This window comes from Nomascus leucogenys, chromosome 2 (assembly GCF_006542625.1).
Source record: "Nomascus leucogenys isolate Asia chromosome 2, Asia_NLE_v1, whole genome shotgun sequence".
Classification (NCBI taxonomy): Eukaryota; Metazoa; Chordata; class Mammalia; order Primates; family Hylobatidae; genus Nomascus; species Nomascus leucogenys.
This window is the reverse complement of record NC_044382.1, coordinates 66,781,834-66,802,644: the sequence shown is the minus strand read 5'-3', so window position 1 is coordinate 66,802,644 and position 20,811 is coordinate 66,781,834. Positions and strand designations below refer to the sequence as shown.

General features: G+C 38.1%; 1 protein-coding gene across 3 annotated transcripts in view; it reads left to right on the top strand.

Moving 5' to 3' along the window:
- Positions 1 to 20,811, top strand: part of RBL2 (RB transcriptional corepressor like 2) — a 56,700-nt gene that overhangs the window by 10,786 nt on the left and 25,103 nt on the right. The window contains exons 4-12 of one of the 3 annotated variants that reach the window (XM_030797026.1): positions 2,141 to 2,205; positions 7,114 to 7,242; positions 8,847 to 9,007; positions 9,100 to 9,164; positions 10,158 to 10,236; positions 14,847 to 15,013; positions 17,129 to 17,238; positions 17,946 to 18,049; positions 19,604 to 19,741. In XM_030797026.1, coding sequence (XP_030652886.1) covers positions 2,141 to 2,205; positions 7,114 to 7,242; positions 8,847 to 9,007; positions 9,100 to 9,164; positions 10,158 to 10,236; positions 14,847 to 15,013; positions 17,129 to 17,238; positions 17,946 to 18,049; positions 19,604 to 19,741 — 1,018 coding nt within the window. Of the gene's footprint in view, positions 1 to 2,140; positions 2,206 to 7,113; positions 7,243 to 8,846; positions 9,008 to 9,099; positions 9,165 to 10,049; positions 10,237 to 14,846; positions 15,014 to 17,128; positions 17,239 to 17,945; positions 18,050 to 19,603; positions 19,742 to 20,811 lie in introns of all 3 variants that reach the window. The other 2 variants (XM_030797022.1, XM_030797032.1) reach the window with 2 other exon arrangements.

The following is a 20,811-nucleotide window of genomic DNA, read 5'->3' as shown; positions in this document are numbered from 1 at the left end:
CCAATGTGATCATTTATGGGAAGATATCTTCTTTCTTTGGAGTATCTGGAAAATAATTTCAGATTGCACTTGTTTTGATATTTCTTAGGATGTATATACTACCTAATTCTAATTAAGAAAATTTTAAAAGGCCGTGTGCAGTGGCTCACACCTGATCCCAGCACTTTGGGAGGCTGAAGTGGACAGATCACTTGAGCCCAGGAGTTTGAGACCAGCCTGGACAGTATGGTGAAACTTCATCTCCACAAAAAATAGAAAAATTAGCTTGGAGTGGTGGCACACACCTGTGGTCCCAGCTACTGGGGAGGCTGAGGTGGGAGGATCACTTGAGCCTGGGAGGTTGAGGCTACAGTGAGCTGTGCTCATACCACTGTATTCCAGTTTGGGTGACAGAGCAAGACCTTGTCTCAAAAAAAAAAAAAAACAAAAAAAGTAAATCACTTTATATTAGAGATTTTACATTTTTATCACTTTGTATACTTTCTGTTAGCTTTTTCTGCTAACTATAGTCATAATGTGTAGCACTTACTGAGCATTTACTTTGGGGCAGGGACTCTTTTAAGACTTTAGTATGTATTACTTCAGTTAATCCCTCTGACAACCTTGTGATACTCATACTGTTGTTACAGATAGAGAAAATAAGCCGCAGAGAGGTAAAGTAATTTGGCCAGGGTTGCACAACTAAGTGTGGAGCTCTTATTGAAACTGACTGCAGGAACGCATGTGCTTTGCTGTGACTATATACTGCATCTCTCACACACTATTTGAAAATGTGTCACTATTTGTTTAGCACTTATCCACAGGAAATACTGTTAGCTATTACGTAGGACACAGGCATTTTTTAAAACACCAAACCCCACAGTCTCTGTCTTCTGAGAGCTTACAGTACAGTCAGCGAGATGAGGCAGGTATGAAGATTCCAGTGCATGCAATGCAGTGTGTTATAAAAGTCCCATGACTACCAGAGGGAATACAGATGTAAAACTTAGGAGGAAAAGAAATCACTCTGGATGAGCCAGTCAGGTAAGTTTACATGGAATAAGTAGAAATGGGTCTTGAAAGATGGGTACGATTTTGATAGGTGAATTTGAAGATACAGATAGCACCTTCTGTGTAGAGGAAACAAGAAAAGACACAAAAGCAGTAAAGCAAGAGGAAATGTGGGAGGTTGGTCAAGTTTTTTTTTCTAGAATTCTCAAGTTGTAGAGCCAGAATTAAGAGTAGCTTAAGTGTTAAGCTAAAAAAAGTTGAATTTTATTTTGGTAGGCATCCAAAACTAGAAATAGTTTATCATGCGCCTGTGGTAGAGAGGCTACTTTTAAAAGCAGAACACTGACATTTAATCCTTGCCATGGACTGGTGAATTAAGTACAGTATTGTACCCAAGTAGAATAATCTTTTGACAGATGAAATGACTAAGGCCCAGGTGAGCAAGTGTACCCTAGCTAATGGCAGTGCTGGAACTAAATCTAATCTAATCTTCTCCACAGAATTTCGTTCTTCTGGGCACCTTGTTAGAATAAGGCTGTTGGGATGTGGAGACCACAGATTTCTTGTCTAAAAGTTGTCAGAGGTTTTGGTAGAAAAGCCAAGCTTAAAGCAGGTCTGAAACTTAAGCAGACAACTTGGCAATATACAACAGGTAGTCTTAATGGATGGAAGTATAAGGAATTGTAAGAAGCTCATAATTTACATTAAAAAGGCGTTTTGTGATTTGATATAGTCTGGAATATCTTTAAGGAGGGAGGGAGGGATACAGGTCATTAGCTATGATAAAGGAGAAAAAAATGAGGACATATCTGACTGCATATAGTGGTCTTAAAGCAGCATAGCATTGCTATGTCATCAAAAGAGCTATTTTTATTCATTTTATTTTCTACTTCACCTATCTTGCCCTCAAAAAACTTTAAAAAATTCTTTAAGAATTTTCTTTTCTTTGAGATGGGCTCTTTCCCTTGATCCCAGCTATTTCCTACCAATATTTTGTTGAGGCAGAACATCCACGTTTTCCATGTGAAGCTGAATCTGATCTCTCTCCCTTTAACTGTGGGTTTTATTTTACACCTAATTTATAGTCATTTGGGATGTTCTTTTTCCGATTCTTCTGTTGTCTCATGACTTTTTTTTTCTTCCCCCAAAGGCGACAGCCCTGTACTGTGTCTGAAATTTTCCATTTTTGTTGGGTGCTTTTTATATATGCAAAAGGTAAGAAAATAGTAATATTTATTTAGATTTAATATGTCTATTTACATTTTCAGGTATTTTGTCAACTTCTAGTATGTATCAGGAAAAGATTTTCACTGAAAATTTTCTCAAGGGTTTTAATCCTAGATTCTTTTTTAAGTATTGCCTTTTCATCAAAGGATCTATTGGATTTCTTTATAATATCGAAATCTTCTCTTATTAAATGGAAAGTCCTTTAATTTTGTTGTATACAACATCTTTTCTACCCAAAGCTACTCTTTTAAATTATGAGCTGAAAACACATTATTCTGTATATGCTTGTATTGTGAACTCTGTTTTTCATGAGATGTCTCTTATTTAGTTGAGTGCAATTACTGATCAACCTCAGAACAGTTCAGATTTTTTTTTTGTATCTTGTTCAGATAAGTATACTTAGTCAAATGCTTTTATATACTATTTATTTTCTTTCCCTTTTTTCTCGTCTCATTTAACCTACCCGAGGTCTGCATTCAGTGAAATACACGTCTCTATTATTTTTTGTCCTTTTTGTATTTATTTATCTATTTTTTTTGAGATGGAGTCTTATTCTGTCTCCCAGGGTAGATTGCAGTGGCACAATCTCGGCTCACTGCAGCCTACACCTCCCAGGTTCAAGTAATTCTCCTGCCTCAGCCTCCCGAATAGCTGTGATTACAGGTGCCCACCACTGTGCCCAGCTAATTTTTGTGTTTTCAGTAGAGATGGGGTTTCGCCATGTTGGCCAGGCTGGTCTCGAACTCCTGACCACAGGTGATCTGCCCACCCTGGCCTCCCAAAGTGCTGGGATTATAGGCATGAGCCACTGTGCCCAGTTCCTTTTTATATTTCTATGTAGAAATAATTCTTTAAAGTAGATAGGAAAGTGCAGTTATATTATTACATAGCTTTCTTCTGTATACTATGTGGAATGCCTTTGCCACTAAGATAGCTCAATAAAATGCAAAGTTAACAAAGAATCATAGAGCTGGAAGGAGTTTCATAAGTATAAGAGAGATTCTCATTATTAGATTAACTAGCTTAACTTACTTTATTTATTTTTTAATTTTTAATTTTTTTTTTTGAGACGGAGTCTCGCTCTGTCGACCAGGCTGGAGTGCAGTGGCGCAATCTTGGCTCACTGCAAGCTCCGCCTCCCGGGTTCACGCCATTCTCCTGCCTCAGCCTCTCCGAGTAGCTGGGACTACAGGCGCCCGCCACCACGCCCGGCTAATTTTTTGTATTTTTAGTAGAGACGGGGTTTCACCATGGTCTCGATCTCCTGACCTCGTGATCCGCCCGCCTCGGCCTCCCAAAGTGCTGGGATTACAAGCGTGAGCCACCGTGCCCGGCCACTTTATTTTTTTTTGAGATGGAGTCTCACTCTGTTGCCCAGGCTGGAGTGCGGTGGTGCGATCTCAGCCCACTGCAACCTCTGCTGCCTGGGTTCAAGCAATCTCCTGCCTTAGCCTCCCGAGTAGCTGGGATTACAGGTGCCTGCCACTGCGCCTGGCTAATTTTTTGTAGTTTTTAGTAGAGACGGGGTTTCACCATCTTGGCCAGGCTGGCCTTGAACTCCTGACCTCATGATCCACCCGCCTCGGCCTCCCAAAGTGCTGAGCTTACAGGCGTGAGCCATCGCACCCAGCCTAGCTTAACTCATTTACTTTATTTTTTATTTTTATTTTTGAGACAGGGTCTTGCTCTGTTGCCCGGGCTGGAGTGCAGTGGTATGATCTCTGCTCATTGCAACCTCCACCTCTTGTGTTCAAGTGATTCTTGTGGCTCAGCCTCTTGAGTAGCTGGGATTGCAGGCATGCACCATTATACCCAGCTAATTTTTGTATTTTTAGTAGAGTTGGGGTTTTGCCACGTTGGCCAGGGTGGTCTCGAACTCCTGACCTCAGGTGATCTGCCACCTCGGCCTCCCAAAGTGTTGGATTTACAGATGTGAGCCACCGTGCTCAGCCAGCTTAGTTACTTTAAAGATTAGGCAGCTGAGCCCAGAAACTAGCTGCTGGGAACAAAGCTAAGATTTGAACTCAGATCTCCTGGTTCCTGGTTCTTAGTTTCATACTGGCTGTGAAGGCCTCTGGGAAGAATGTGTGATATTGTTGGTCTCCAGGTTTGATTTGTCCTGATCCCTCTCTAGCTAATTAGGGTGAGAGCCGCCATCCATCCTTCCCTGAGCTGCATGCTTGATTCAAGAGAAAAATCTTTCTTTTTTCATACATGACACTGGCATGTTTCTTTAGTGATGATAAAGGCGACATGATCAGTGGCATGAAATAAAGGTTTTGGAGTATATAAACCATTTTTACAGCGGCTACAAATTTTAGAATGTGTGACTGCTGTTATGTATGATGGTAATCTTTTCATATAATTGTATTGGGCAAGTATGTCTGACTTCTAGGATTTTTATCTGTTTTGTTTGTCTCTTATGGCATATGTGTACTTAGAAGTAAATATATTTGGTACTATATATAATATGTACAATACAATAAAAAATAATTTCATTGTCCTTATTTTGTTCTCACTGGACCCGTTGGGGTGGTTTTTTCTCCATAATTAACTCAGTGTTTGACTTTTATTTCATTAATTCAGTTTATAATAATTCTGCCTTAAGAACCTTTGTGGTTTGGGCATGGTGGCGTATGCCTGGAATCCTAGCTACTTGGGAGGTTGAGGTGGGAGAATCACTTGAACCTGGGAGGCGGAGGCTGCAGTGAGCTGAGATTGCACCTCCAGTCTGGGTGACTTCGAGACCCTGTCTCAAAAAAAAAAAAAAAAAAAAAAAAAAGAACCTTTGTCCTCTCACAGTCCACCACTGTGATCTTTTATAATACACGATGATCTTTTCTAATAGTCATTTAATTGCTTTAATTCAGTTCTTATTTATTTGGGGGAAAGGTGTACTCTTTTATAGCCACCTTTCTAATGACAAATAAGCCAACTCTGGAGATGAAACATTTCTATTTACTTGTTATCTTTGTTGATCAAAAGATAAAATATCTCACAAAGTCAGATTTATTTGTAAGGTCAGGATTTGAAATAGAAAATATGTCATGTTGAGAGAGTCCTAGAATTTAATTTAAATTGGATTCTGATCTTTAGGGGCATTTCAGCTTTTTATTAGATGTTACAGTGCTGCCGTTTTTTTTTTTTTTTTTTTTTTTTTTTTTTTGCCTTCTGTGGCAAGTGCACACCAGTAACAAGTTTAGGCTTGTTGGTGTGATGGGCTTGGTAGCTTGAAATCAGTAGGTGCTACTTACTTCCTTTTTTACACATGAGGAACCAAGTATATTTTAATATTAAACCTCTTTATAGAAGAACCAAGCAAGTTGGTTTGGCTATATCAATGCACAGTTTAATGTGTTGATTATCATTTGCCTCTTTGGCAAAGAAGAATTTTTTTTTCTCTTTAGTTCATTTAAGCTGATTTGTTGAATGTTTCCATCTATACAAAAAAAGAATTGCTTTGTATATGCTGAGGTAAGTGGTAACTTTCTTTGGAGGAACAGAGAGAAAGGGAAACCTGAAACAAAGCTGCAGGTGTGTGTGCATGTGTGTACATATACACTTGGGTAGGCATTAAGTGTGAAAATGCTGAGGTTTGGAAATAATTCTTCATATGTATGTTAGCTATTTAAATTGAATTTATCTGATTATACAAGAAGGTAAAACCACCATGAAGCATACATGTGCAGTGTTTAAGTAAAAAAGGGATGGGCTTAAAGTTATAAAATAACTAGAAATAATTCTTAATTTCCTAGAAATTAAGATAATAATAAAATGGTTTAACTACATGTAAAAATGTGTTCAGTGTTAGAGTTCAACCAGCACTGGAGAAATGACATGTTTCTGTCAATTTAGGTTTTTGATTTCTTATTTCCTTGTTACCAAGCATCAGCAATTATTTTTGGGATTATTAGCTCTGGAATTGAAAGATATTTGATGGTACACCTGTTGCATTAATTTGTCTGAGTTTATATAGAAAAGTATTAAAAATGTTACTGTTGGAGTCTGATAAAAAGTTCTGGTCTTTTAAAAATATGTATATGAGAAATGGCGTGAACCCGGGAGGCAGAGCTTGCAATGAGCTGAGATCGTGCCACTGCACTCCAGCCTGGGTGACAGTGAGACTCCGTCTCAAAAAAAAAAAAAATGTATATGAGAATAATTATATGAATTATTTTTTCGGCTGTCTCCTAAGTATTTCTAATAATTTTCATGACAGAAAAATGTTTTCATGTAAAACAATTTCTTACAGTTTGAGATAATTTATAAATTTTTTTGTGTTCAGAATTTTCAAAGAAAAGACCAATGATAAAGTTTTAGTCAGCTACTAAGTATTTAATAAACACTTAATGAATGAATGGCATTTTTAGTAAAGTTATAGTTTTCACTAAGCTGTTAGACATTTATTAAAGGCCGGGCATGGTGGTTTACATCTGTAATCCTAGCACTTTGGGAGGCCAAGGCAGGAGGATCACTTGAGTCCAGGAGTTCAAGACCAGCCTGAGCAACATAGCAAGACTCCATCTCTACAAAAAGTTTTTAAATTAGCCATGTGTCGTGGCGTGTGCCTGTAATTTCAGCTGCCCAGGAGGCTGAGACAGGAAGATCCCTTGAGTCCAAGAGGTTGAGGGTGCAGTGAGCCATGATCATACCACTGCACTCCAGCCTGGGTGACCCACCAAGACTCTGTCTCTTAAAAATAAATAAATAAATATTTATTTATTTATTAAGATATAAGAGTAATATCTCAAAATGTAAATTTACCAAAACACTTATTGTAATGAGTCAATTTTATACAATGTTTTGTAATGTCATAATAATTAAAGGAAGAAATTATTTTTAAAATGTTACAAAGTCAATGCTAATTTAACTCTATAACTGCTTATAATCCTGCAGGTAATTTCCCCATGATTAGTGATGATTTGGTCAATTCTTATCACCTGCTGCTGTGTGCTTTGGACTTAGTTTATGGAAATGCACTTCAGTGTTCTAATCGTAAAGAACTTGTGAACCCTAATTTTAAAGGTAGGTTTGTAAATCAAAGATTTTTGGGCAATCTGCGTTTCTGTGTTATGTTTACCCTTGGAGTTGTATAGGTTTCCTAGCATCAGTATTTTGAAAAGCTCCTGTCATTATAGTTATCCAGGGTACTTAAAACCAAGAGTCAAGCTGCCTGTAAAAATATTTTTGGATAAACAGTTGCAGATACCACAAAGTTTAAAGTCTTAAATGACAACTTTAGAAGTTTCTGAAATATATACTCAACAAGGAGAAGGCATTTAGAAACTCAGAGTTGCAAAGATGACATTAAAGCTGATAGTGTTTTTCTACATTGGCAAACTTTGTGCCTGACACACTGTAGGAGATGAAAAAGAATTTGGTACAGAAGAATAGTTATGGTTCTAAAATAAAGAAAATGAACTTTCATCTTTTAAACTAACAGATATATGGAAATGATGATTTTGGCATTGCATTTAATAGAACTTAGGTATATAATTTCTATGAATGATAAACAGTTACAAGCCCAAATTATTTACAAAGCAAATATTAAAAAGTATGTATAGAGTTAAAATAAATATTGCTGCTGCTATTTGAGTAGTATTGTAATAGGATTCTGGGTGATTCTCAGTTTTGAGGTGATCTCAATTAAAATTTCAGCTTGTCTATCAAGGTAGATTTTTAAAATTAGTGGAGTTCAGTTGCTCCTGGTATGGTAAATTTAATGTTCCTCATATTCTTTTCTGTTCTTTCTCTCATTTCTATCCTAACTCCCTTTTATATTCCCAAAAAGCTGCTTCCTTTCACTTTTACCTTTTTTTTTTTTTAATTAAAAAGAATTTTTTTTTGAGACAGGGTCTCACTCTGTCACCCAGGCTGGGGTGCAGTGGTACAATCACAATTCACTGCAGCCTCAATCTCCTGGGCTCAGATGATCCTCTCATCTCAGCCTCCCAGGTAGCTGGGACTACAGACATACACCACCACACGCAGCTAATTTTTTGTATTTTTCAGTAGAGATGAGGTTTCGCCATGTTTCCTGGGCTGGTCTCAATCTCCTGGACTCAAGCGATGTACCCACCTTGGCTTCCCAAAGTGGGTTATAGGAATGGAGCCACTATGCCCGACCTTTACTTCTTTTATTTTTATTTGATTTTTTTTCTTTTGTGCTGAGTCTAGGGCAAGAATAAATTGTAAACTAGTATGAAATACATCTAATACATTCAAATTAAAGTATATAATCTCTGAACAGTGTAATTTTTTTAAAGTGGTGTTTTTTGTTTAAAAGTAGACTTACTTGCAAAGTTATATTTTATTTTTGTGGTTTTTAGATCTTAGTATCCTAAAATTTGATATCCTAAAATTTAAGTTTTAAGTTTCCCTTAACCATCTCTACATAAATAATTGAATAACTGAAATCTGAAATCTTTTGAGTAATGATACACTTTATTTCTATTTGCCATTTTTTGACAAATTCTTAGTGTTAAAATAAGCCCATATATACTGTTTCCTATACATTTGTATGCTAAGTGGTATACTAATTATACTCTATGTTTTACATTTTAGTTTATTACAAATTGGCTTATTGTGTGCTAACTGATATCTCTGTTTTGTGATTCTATACACCATAGGCCTATCTGAAGATTTTCATGCTAAAGATTCTAAACCTTCCTCTGACGCCCCTTGTATCATTGAGAAACTGTGTTCCTTACATGATGGCCTAGTTTTGGAAGCAAAGGGGATAAAGGAACATTTCTGGAAACCCTATATTAGGAAACTCTATGAAAAAAAGGTTCGTAAATAGCAAAGAAATAACGTGAAAATGTTTTCTGGAGAAAAACTTGATTTAACATGACGACTTAAGGATCTCTTCTTTCATCATAGCTCCTTAAGGGAAAAGAAGAAAATCTCACTGGGTTTCTAGAACCTGGGAACTTTGGAGAGAGTTTGTGAGTACTTCTGTATAAAATGTTTTAGTATTTTAAATTGTATACTTAGGAAACTTCAGAGGTTAGTGTTTTTATTGTTTGTACTTTGGAAACTGAGAATATGTTTTGTGAGAGAATACAGGGAAGCAAAAATTCTGTCACCTAATATAAGCACACTTTTTAAACGTGTTCAAAATTGTATGGCTGTTTTTGAAGTTACATTAAGCTTCTGGATTATAAATTTTGTAATACATTCTTTTGGAACTATATGGGTGAAAATTGATGATGTGTAAGTGTGGAAGTCTTCAGGGGTGCCTAGAGCAGCTAGACAGATAGTTAAGCTTCTCACCAGAAGCTGCACCTACCAGCAGCTGAAACACTGTCAGCAAAATACTTGTACTGTGTGATGGATGAGCATGGGGATAGCAGGATTACATGTGATACTATCCAGTTTTTGTTTTGTTTTGTTTTTTGAGATGGAGTCTCGCTGTGTCGCCCAGGCTGGAATGCAGTGGCGTGATCTCGGCTCACTGCCACCTCTGCCTCCCTGGTTCAAGCGATTCTTCTGCCTCAGCCTCCTGAGTAGCTGTGAATACAGGCGCGTGCCACCATGCCCAGCTAATTTTTGTATTTTTAGTAGAGACAGGGTTTCACCATATTGGCCAGGCTGGTCTCGAACTCCTGACCTCGTGATCCAGCTGCCTCGGCCTCCCAAAGTGCTGGGATTACAGGCGGGAGCTACCATGCCCAGCTGTACCATCCAGTTCTTATAACTACAAGTTACCCTACCAAAGTTTAACTTTCAAAAAATTACTAGAACTTTTAGTAAATTAAAAAATGAAATAATTAATTGAAATGGCAGTTCTGTGAGAGAGTACATTTTGTCTGTATTTGTTTTTCCTATAGTAAAGCCATCAATAAGGCCTATGAGGAGTATGTTTTATCTGTTGGGAATTTAGATGAGCGGATATTTCTTGGAGAGGATGCTGAGGAGGAAATTGGGACTCTCTCTAGGTGTCTGAACGCTGGTTCAGGAACAGAGACTGCTGAAAGGGTGCAGATGAAAAACATCTTACAGCAGCATTTTGACAAGGTGAGTTTAGCCATGCCAGAAGGGTAGAAATACAGGAGCAGGTAAGCCAGGGGTTCTTTTTTATTTTGGTAATTTCATGTTTGTGTTTTACTTGCTTACAGTATGAAGGAGAAAATTCTCATCATACTTCTCTTAATTGAAAAAGGTATCTCTATGATATTTGCTTTGTTAATATCAACTTTCATTCATTTTAGTGAGGTCTGAGAAAAAGAGAAATTAATATAAATTTAAACAAATGTGTCATGCTGATAATAGTTGGTTTTAAAAAGATGGGCCAGTAATATATGGTCTTATATGTAGTGAATGTAGTATAGGCATTTAGAAAGTGATAATTGACCTGATTGGGACCTTCATTTAAGAGACTGGAGAAACTGAGGATCTACAGTCTTTAAGAAAATTCTTTTAAACTGAATTTCAGGACCACGTGGTATTATTTCAAACAGACACTTAGGGTGATGCAGGCCAAGAGTTTCCCTTCTGCTATGTGGTGGAACAGAAAACACCAAACTTCTGGCAAGTGCCCCCATAGAGACACTGGGTAATCCAAGGGCCAATTCACCTGGAAGTGAGCTGCTTCAGACTTGAGACTGGTCTGCTTATTCATTCAACAAATATTCCTAAGGCATTTTATATGTCAGGTTGTGCCCTGGACACTGGAGATAAAGCAGTGAACAAAATAACCATGAGAACCCTGTTCCAAAGAAGCTTATATTCCAGTGTGGGGAGATGTACAGGAGATAAGTAAATATATAGTATGTTGGGTGGTGATAGATGAAGAAAATGGAGTAGTAATACAAAATATTGAGGGGAGGGGAGAATGGGATGGGTGGGCTGTGGTAGGTAAGGTGGTTGGGAACAGTGTCACACATCACAAGTAAGTGAGGAAGCAAGCCATATGAATAGCTGGGTAAATGTATTTGAAGCTGAGAGCATAACAAATGTCAAGACGTGAGGTTGGAACAGGATTAGCTTTTTGGAGGAACAGTGAGAATGCTAGTGTGGTAGGAATACAGTGAGGGAAAAAGTGGTAAGAAGTGACGGGAGGCCAGGTGTGGTGGCTCATGCTTGTAATCCTAGCACATTGGGAGACTGAGGCAGAGGATTGCTTGAGTCCAGGAGTTCAAGACTAGTCTGGGCAACAAAGTGAGACCCCGTCTCTACATAAAATGTTAATACAAAAAATAAGCTGGCCACCTGTGGGCCCAGCTACTTGCGAGGCTGAGTCAGGAGGATCCCTTGAGCCCAGGAGTTCCAGGCTGCAGTGAGCCGTGATCGCGTCACTGCACTCCAGCCTGGGTGACAGAGCAAGAGCCTGTCTTTAAAAAAGAAGAAGAAGAAGAAGAAGAAAAAGAAATGCAGGGAAGAGGGAACAAGAGAGCCAGACAGACCATGTAGGCTTTGGAAGCCATCGTAGGGACTTTTGCTTCTGCTCTGATTGAGGTGAAAGCCATTAAGAGGGTTATTAAGAAGAGTGATTTACATTTTTAAAGGTCTTCTGGGAAAGTGGGATTAGAGGCAAGGGTGGAAATAGGGAGTTAAGAAGCTATTGGAAAGATTCTGGCAATAGTTTATGGTGGCGTGCTTCAGAGAACGGTTTGTAGCTGGGCCATATTTTGGAGATGGCACCCTCAGGATTTACTGAGGGTTTGGATCTAGGGTTTGAGAAAATTAGAGAACAGTGATGTCTCCAGTTGGGTGAATGATATAAAAGCTAAAATCCTGACAAGTGCCTGTAATGTTGTAAGTTATCTGGCCCTGGCTCTCTGAATTCATCTACTTTCCTCCCTTCTCACCCACTTATGCCACATTAACCTCCTTTTTTGTTCTTCAGATATGCCAAGCATGCCTGCAACACAAAGCCTTTGCCTTTGCAATTCCCTCTGCCTAAACCGTATTGCTTCAAGAGATTCATGTGGCTTCCTTCTCACTTCATTCTGGTCTCTGATAACCCAACTGCTATGTCAATAATAACCACAACATCCTCCCCAACCCTCAGGACTTCCTTTCCCCCTGACTCTGCTTGCTAGTGTTTCTCTTCGTATTTGTCACTGTCTGACAGTAAGTAGGGAGGTAGGTAGAAAGAATTGTTTATTACCTGTCTCCTTGCATTAGAATATAAGCTTCACCAAGGCTGTGACCAGTGTTGTATGTAGCCCTTGGCACATAGTAGACATTCGGGAACATTTACTACTGAAATTTATTAAGAGGGAAGAGCAAGTCTGGGGGAAGGGGAATCAAGAGTTTAGGGTTATTAGCATGTTAAATTTGAGATGTCTTTTAAGCATGCTAGTAGAGAAGTTGAATAGACAGTTGAGGTATACAAGACCGGAGTTCACAGTTACAGTAGAGGTTAGGGGTTGTGTGTATATGTCCTGGGGTCATCAGGATACAGATAGGTTTTTTTTTTTTTTTTTTTTTTTTTTTGAGACGGAGTCTTGCTCTGTCACCCAGGCTGGAGTGCAATGGCGCAATCTCGGCTCACTGCTTCCTCTGCCAACCCAGGTTCAAGCGATGCTCCTGCCTCAGCCCTCTGAGTAGCTGGGATTACAGGTGCCTGCCACCATGCCCAGCTAATTTTTTGTATTTTTAATAGAAACGGCATTTCACCATCTTGGCTAGTCTGGTCTTGAACTCCTGACCTCATGATCTGCCCGCCTTGGCTTCCTGAAGTGCCGGGATTACAGGCATGAGCCACTGTGCCCAGCCGTAGATGGCTTTTAAAGCTATAAAATGAGGAGGGATTACTTAGAGGTATGATTTGAGAGAGAATACCAGAGGACTAAGGACAAAGCCCAGAGTCACTCCAAATTTTGTAAGTCTTCATTTGGAGATGGAACATCCTAATATTTTTAAGATACCGTCTTAATATTTGCACCCAAGTTAAAGAAAGATTCCTCCTGATCAGAATGAACAGGAAGCTTTAAGCTAAGCACAGTGCTACCAAGAAGCACCATGTTGACCTTGAGGACTCTGGCAGGAAGCTGTTTGTGGTTGTCACACCTAGTTTCCTCTGTGAAACTACTGCTGCCTGTGGGTGATGTGGTTATATGCTGCTGGCTGCTGTTGATTCTCCTGTTTGTGTACAAGGTGTTTTTCCCTCCCAGTGCCTCCCAGTGTAGGCATTGGTTCATGCACAGTGAAGTAGTTGGCTGCAAGAAACCTTGTAAGGCAGGGAGCAGCCTTTTGAATGCAATTAATCTACCCAAATCATTTTATTGACTTAATTATAGAATGAATTTCTTTGAAACAAAGTGAAAGTCTTAGTTGTATTGCACTTTAAGACATAGAGAAAACATGTAGGTTTGTTTCTGCATACAGTAAATTTCTGTGCTTTTCTGTATCTTATGAAACTTGAATAGTTGACTCTATTGCCAGGTGAAAGTTTTGCTAGGTTTTTTAAAAAATTAGAATAAGTACATTTAATACACAGGGAAATTTGGTTTATCTTGAATATTAAAAGACATTGTTAAGCTATCTTAACCTTTCAGAGTTTATTTGAAAAATCAGAAAGATGTTTTACTAGCTCCTTTGACACCAAGTCACATCTTTTCCATATTTATTGTCAAGAATGTTGACTTTAACTTATTTCTCTGAAGACCTGTCTACCTTAGGGGGAAAACCTGTGATAGATTCTGGTAACTAAAGGTAGAGGAGGGGCAGGAAGACCAGTGAAGGCTGTTCTGCATCAAGTTACCTTTTTAGGGAATGTTCAACTTATTATCCGTCTCTGAAGCAAATTTGAATATTTGGATGGTGGGTGTATTAGTTCATTTTAACGCTGCTGATGAAGACATACCCAAAACTGGGAACAAAAAGAGGTTTAATTGGACTTACAGTTCCATGTGACTGGGGAGTCCTCAGAATCATGGTGTGAGGCGAAAGGCACTTCTTACGTGGTGGTGGCAAGAGAAAAATGAGGAAGAAGCAAAAGCGGAAACCCCTGATAAGGCCATCAGATCTTGTGAGACGTATTCATTATCACAAGAATAGAACAGGAAAGACTGGCCTCCATGATTCAATTACCTGCCACTGGGTGCCTCACACAACACGTGGGAATTCTGGGAAATACAATTCAAGTTCAGGCTTCGATGCAGACATAGCCAAACCATATCAGTAGGCTTTTGTTAAATCATGGATTTTTTTGGAACCAAATTTAATTCACAATTTTCTTTTATCTTTGAGTGTCTGCAAAAATAGCAGTAGATGGGAATTGTGAAATTCTATTTCTCAGAGCTGAGAATAATAGTCTTAATTTTTTCAGGTGAGCAGAATGCTTATCTTTGCCTCTGAGCATAAGTTTTGCAAGAGGGAATGTACGGAGCTAGACCTTATTTTAGAGTTTTAACTTTTAAGAGACAAACTTTCAGTTAGCTAAAATACAAATTATTCTTTCACACCTTTTTCTTCACATGGATATTGGTGGCTCTTAATGCTGTTATGTTTAAATTCCAAGAATGGTGACATTTGAGTCACTAAAATTTATGGATAGTGTAAAGATAAAGTCTTACTGGCTTGAAGTCCCAGTTGTGAAGTGAATTGAAGTCTTTCTGGCCTAAAATAATGTTCTTTTAAATATTTTTATTAATTCTATGTAATTTTTTTTTCTTTAGTCCAAAGCACTTAGAATCTCCACACCACTAACTGGTGTTAGATACATTAAGGAGAATAGCCCTTGTGTGACCCCAGTTTCTACAGCTACGCATAGCTTGAGTCGTCTTCACACCATGCTGACAGGCCTCAGGAATGCACCAAGTGAGAAATTGGAACAGATTCTCAGGTTAGTTTGAGCCCTGTCTGCTTTCTAAGATTTGGTTATTGACCATTTTCCAATTTCCTATTTTTTCATTATTAGTGCCTTAATTCACCCATGAATAATTTTATATCAATTGTATACTCAGTCCTGTTGTGAGTCTATAGAGGACCTAGCAATAAGATGTATAAGTGGAAGGTCTTCTTTCCTTAGATTTCTTTAATATAATACAAGACACAGTAACTAATAACACCAGACACTGTAGAATAAAGCACAAAACTGTCTTATTGCCAACTGTTCTTTCAAGATTTCAGGGAGTGGTGGGGTGGGGGGAAGCTCAGTGATGATGGGAATTGTCAAAGGACTTTATGAAGAGGGTTGAACCTGAGGTAAGTTCTGAAGGGTGACTCAGATTTGAAAAGATTAATAGAGTTCCACACGTTCATAAAGCGGGACAAAAACCACTGTAACTTTTGTAAGCTCTATAAAACATCCTTATCCTGGAAAGGAAGTTCACTGCATTTAGTTCCTTTGATCTCCCTGAGACTGGTAGGAATATCATTGAGTTTTAATTAAAAGCCCAGTAGGCTGAATCTTATCATCTTATGCATAACCTTTGGCAAGTTGATTTGAAAAGTTACCTCCAAGGTCTCTCTCAGTCCTAAAACTTTATGATATGATGACATAGACCCAAAAGGACCCTATTTTATTTCTGATGGTGGTATATCAAGAAGACCCTATATGTACACATAAGTAATTTCCCACTCATAGCCAGGCTTCTTAAATGCCAACTACTTTTCCTTCACATTTTCGTGAAGTCTACTTTATTCATAAACTTGATTGTGATTTATACTCAACAAGTTATATCTCTGTGGCCTCTTCCTGAGTCATGTTTTTCAGATGCACCTTGTTTGCCTTGAATTTAGAAGCATTTGATAAATACATTTCAGAAGCCATCTTAATCTCTGTATCTTCCAGATCTCTTTACAGTTTCTAACTAGGCATAACAGTGTTTTAAATCTTAGGTACCATTAGTGGGGTTAAATAAGTATTACCAGTAAATACTAGGTAAAATAAAGGGTCCTATTTTTGTTGAAAGGTATGTGTGTGTGTGTTCCCAGAAAAATTCTGCTTGTATATATATTCAGTAGTTATCTCTAGCAGGACTATAATTGATTTTTATTCTCTTTATAATTTTTTAAACTTGCTTCATTTTCACAAAGAATATGTATATAATTATATATATATTTGTGATCAAGATAAAAACAGTTGTTACAAAAAGCTTACATGGTGATAATTTGTATAATGCTTCTGCATTGAACATACATTGCTTTCTAATAATAAAAAGACTGAAATAAACCTCATTGGCGGGAAAAAAATGTAGAATGCCAGGAACAGTTTATATGAGTCTGTAGTATGGGTTTTACACCCCTTCATTCTATTTTCTTCCAGGTGTTCTTAATGGGAGTTTTACTGCCCTCTAGGGAAATAGTTAAGGGCAAGTTTGGGATCATCAGTAACTGGGGATGTGTAGGACAGGTGGGGACAGTCATAGATATCGAATGGGCCCAGGGGCCAAGGTTGCTAAACTTCCTGCACTGAAAGGTGTAGCCCCGGCCTGGCGAGGTGGCTCATTCCTGTAATCCTAACACTATGGGAGCCTGAGGCGAGTGGATCACTTGAGGCCGGGAGTTCGAGACCAGCCTGGCCAAGATGGTGAGACCCCATCTCTACTAAAAATACAAAAATTAGCTGGGCGTGGTGGCAGGTGCCTGCAGTCCCAGCTACTCAGAGGCTGAGGCAGGAGAATCACTTGAACCTGGGAGGTGGAGGTTGCAGTGAGCCAAGATTACACCACTGCATTCCATCCTGGGTGACAGAGTGAGACTCTCTCTCTCAAAAAATAAATAAATATATAAAATAAAAGGTGTAGCTCCCACAAGAAAAGTTTTTTTTCATTCAAACTGATAATACCACCACCTTGGAAAAGGAAGTATGGGATCACTTGGATTAATTTGGGAAGTGTATAGTTCCTGTTCAGAGTGTTTTATATTTACATGTTAGTGAAATTATAGAAACATTTTAACCCCTTGTGACTTGACAAGACCTTTAAATTATGTTATTTCTCATTACCTTTTTTAGGACATGTTCCAGAAATCCAACCCAGGCTATTGCTAACAGACTGAAAGAAATGTTTGAAATATATTCTCAGCATTTCCAGCCAGATGAGGATTTCAGTAATTGTGCTAAAGGTAAGGTTTAATATTGTTATTCTGCTTTTATTTTTGAAGTTTAACTAAATGGAGTCATTTCTTACTAACTAAGAAAGGTGAGGAAAAGATTTATGACTTTAGACTGAAGGCTAGGATATGGCTGTCCAATTTTTCTGGTCAACCAAGTGATTTCCGAACCCTTCTCAGTAAGATAGAAATTTTAGAGTGGTATCTTTATTATATTGGACTTCTGATGCTTTTTTATCTGCAAATCTTTAGGTTTTTTTTGTAAACTGGAAATTAAATAGAAGTGTAGTGATTCTTCAACATATTGAGAATAAGGACAGAAAATATCACTGTTATGGGCCCAAACCTGGCCTAGGAATTGTTTGATGTCAGGAATTGGAACTAAGTAGGTGTGGAATAGTAAGCCAATTACATACCTCTTAGCATTGGTCTGTTTTGTTCAAACATAAAGGGAAAAAAAAGGGTGTAAGTCTTAAATGATATTACAGTTCTTTATGTGCAAATTTCATTTAATAATTTTAGAAAAATGTGACTGTTACCATGAAGAAAATTAAGGTATCTTAGGGATAATTAAAACACAAATCATAAGAAGTGTGCATATCTAAAGTATTGGGTTGGTTTTTAAATTTTATTTTGTGAGTAAAGAAGGAGGAATGGGTCTTTATTTTCTTTGTGTGCCATTTTTATGGGTTTTTTTTTTATTTTTTTTATTTCTACAGAAATTGCCAGCAAACATTTTCGTTTTGCGGAGATGCTTTACTATAAAGTATTAGAATCTGTTATTGAGCAGGAACAAAAAAGACTAGGAGACATGGATTTATCTGTGAGTAAAATAACCAATGTATTGATCAGCGCAATGAAACAATTTCCTTCCTGCCCTATTCTGTGGGTTGTTTTTTTACTTTATTTATAGTCTCCTTTCATGCACAAAAGTTTTTAATTTTGATGAAATCCAATTTATTTTTTCAGTAGTTGCCTATGCTTTTGTTTTATGTATGTATGTATGTATGTATGTATTTACCTATTTGAGAAGGAGTCTCGCGCTGTCGCCAAGGCTGGAGTGTAGTGGCATGATCTCAGCTCAATGCAACCTCCGCCTCCTGGGTTCAAGCAATTCTCATGCCTCAGTCTCCCAAATAGCTGGGATTATAGGCATGTGCCACCATGCCCAGCTCATTTTTGTATTTTTCGTAGAGATGGGGTTTTGCCATGTTGGCCAGGCTAGTCTCGAACTCCAGATGTCAGGTGGTCCACGCGCCTTGGCTTCCCAAAGTGCTAGGATTACAGGTGTGAGCCACCGCACCTGGCCTGTTGCCTGTGCTTTTGGTGCTTCAGTAGCTTTTAATTAAAAAATAATAATTATTGACAATGTTGGAAAATTATAAGCAAAAAGAAGAAAATAAAAATCACCTATGATTAATGTCATCCTGTGATAAACATATTCACTTTTGGTACATGGTCATCTAGCCAGTCACCTGCCTGCCTGCCTTTCTGTTTTTTTGGGTTTGTTGTTGAGACAGAGTCTCACTGTGTTGCCCAGGCTAGAGTGCAGTGGTGTAATCTCGGCTCACTGCAACCTCTGCCTCCCAGGTTCAAGCGATTCTTGAACAGTGTTGCCCAGGCTGGTCTCAAACTCTGGACCTCAGGTGATCTGCCTGCCTCGGCCTTCCAAAGTGCTGGAATTACAGGTATGAGCCACCTGCCTGGCCCCTTTCAATTTTTTTTTCCCTTTTTTTTTGAGCCAGAGTTTCGCTCTTGTTGCCCAGGCTGGAGTGCAGTGGTGCAACGTCGGCTCACTGCAACCTCTACCCCCTGGGTTCAAGTGCTTCTCCTGCCTCAGCCTCTGAGTAGCTGGGACTACAGGCATGTGCCACCACACCTGGCTAATTTTCTATTTTTAGTAGAGATGGGGTTTCACCATGTTGGTCAGGCTGGTCTCAAACTCCTGACCTCAGGTGATCCGCCCACCTTGGCCTCCCAAAGTGCTGGGATTACAGGCGTGAGCCACCGTGCCCGGTCCCCCTTTCAGTTTTTTATAGCACTTACTGTAAATACTGTTTTGAAACATCTTTCCCTGTCATTGTTCTTCTAAGCATCAGGGTGTGTGTGTATTTTGGTTAGAGATGTAATCTCTTTTAATATACATTTTATAATAGGTAAGGTTTTAAAATTCTCGTACATTTCTTTTATATATTTCCTCTCCTAAAAAATGGGCTTTATTTATATAATTAAGAAAGGTTTTGTAAGAAAATAAGGACACACTTTGCACTCACTCAGAAAATGAGACTTTCTTTGGTATTTTCATTTAAGTTCACTGGGTATGAAATGACTTCAGACTAAGTAAATGTTTCTAAATGCTAATAACTTTATTTTATAGGGTATTCTGGAACAAGATGCGTTTCACAGATCTCTCTTGGCCTGCTGCCTTGAAGTCGTCACTTTTTCTTATAAGCCTCCTGGGAATTTTCCATTTACTACTGAAATATTTGATGTGCCTCTTTATCATTTTTATAAGGTATTTTTTAAAATATGATACTAATGGGGATATTGTAGATGAGACCAACTTCCTGTTGTTAGTCATTTAGTTCAAGTTAACATGTAAGTACATTTATTCTGTTTTTATTTACATAGTTAATCTCTATTTGTGGAGTAGAAAAGAAATAGAATCTTAAGACCTATGTAAATTCTTTTAATATTGTATGAAAGATCTATTTTGGGTAAAAGCTTTGATTCCTCTCTATCTAATAAAAGTTTTTAGAATACTGTGATTTTTATGAGCTGAGAAGGCTTAAAAAAAGTAGCACACATGTCACTAGCTAATCTTGTATAGCAGCCTTTTTTGATTTTATGAAAATTAAATACCATTGAAAATGTCAGAAAAAAAATAAAAAGTTCTCTTTCATGTGTTACAGAGAGGCATAGAGTTAAAGCATTGATTTGGTAGCTATTTCTTTTTTTTTTTTTTGAGATGGAGTCTTGCTCTGTCGCCCAGGCTGGAGTGCAGTGGCGCCATCTCGGCTCACAGCAAGCTCCACCTCCCGGGTTCACGCCATTCTCCTGCCTCAGCCTGCCAAGTAGCTGGGACTACAGGCGGCCACCACCACACCCGGCTAATTTTTTCTATTTTTAGTAGAGACGGGGTTTCACGGTGTTGGCCAGGATGGTCTCGATCTCCTGACCTCGTGATCTGCCCGCCTTGGCCTCCCAAAGTGCTGGGATTACAGGCTGGTAGCTATTTCTTGATACTGACTTAGCATATGAGTTTATCTTAACTCTCATAAGATAGTCAAAACTAATTTTTATAGTGGCATAGATTAAATGTTTAGAGATTTTTATATGAAATTTTAAGAGTAATGTTTTTCAACCACAATGTACAAAACATGTATTTTCATTAAAAAATTTTGAAATACATCGCAATGTAAACCATTTTATATAATTCATGGTTTGAACTATAATTATTTACAAAGACAGTAAAAGGAAGAGCAGCTGTTTCAAAATAATATTTCAACTTGTAATTTTGACTAATTTCTTGTCTAAATATTTAAAAATAATAATTATTCAGTGAACCAAGACATTTTTTATTTC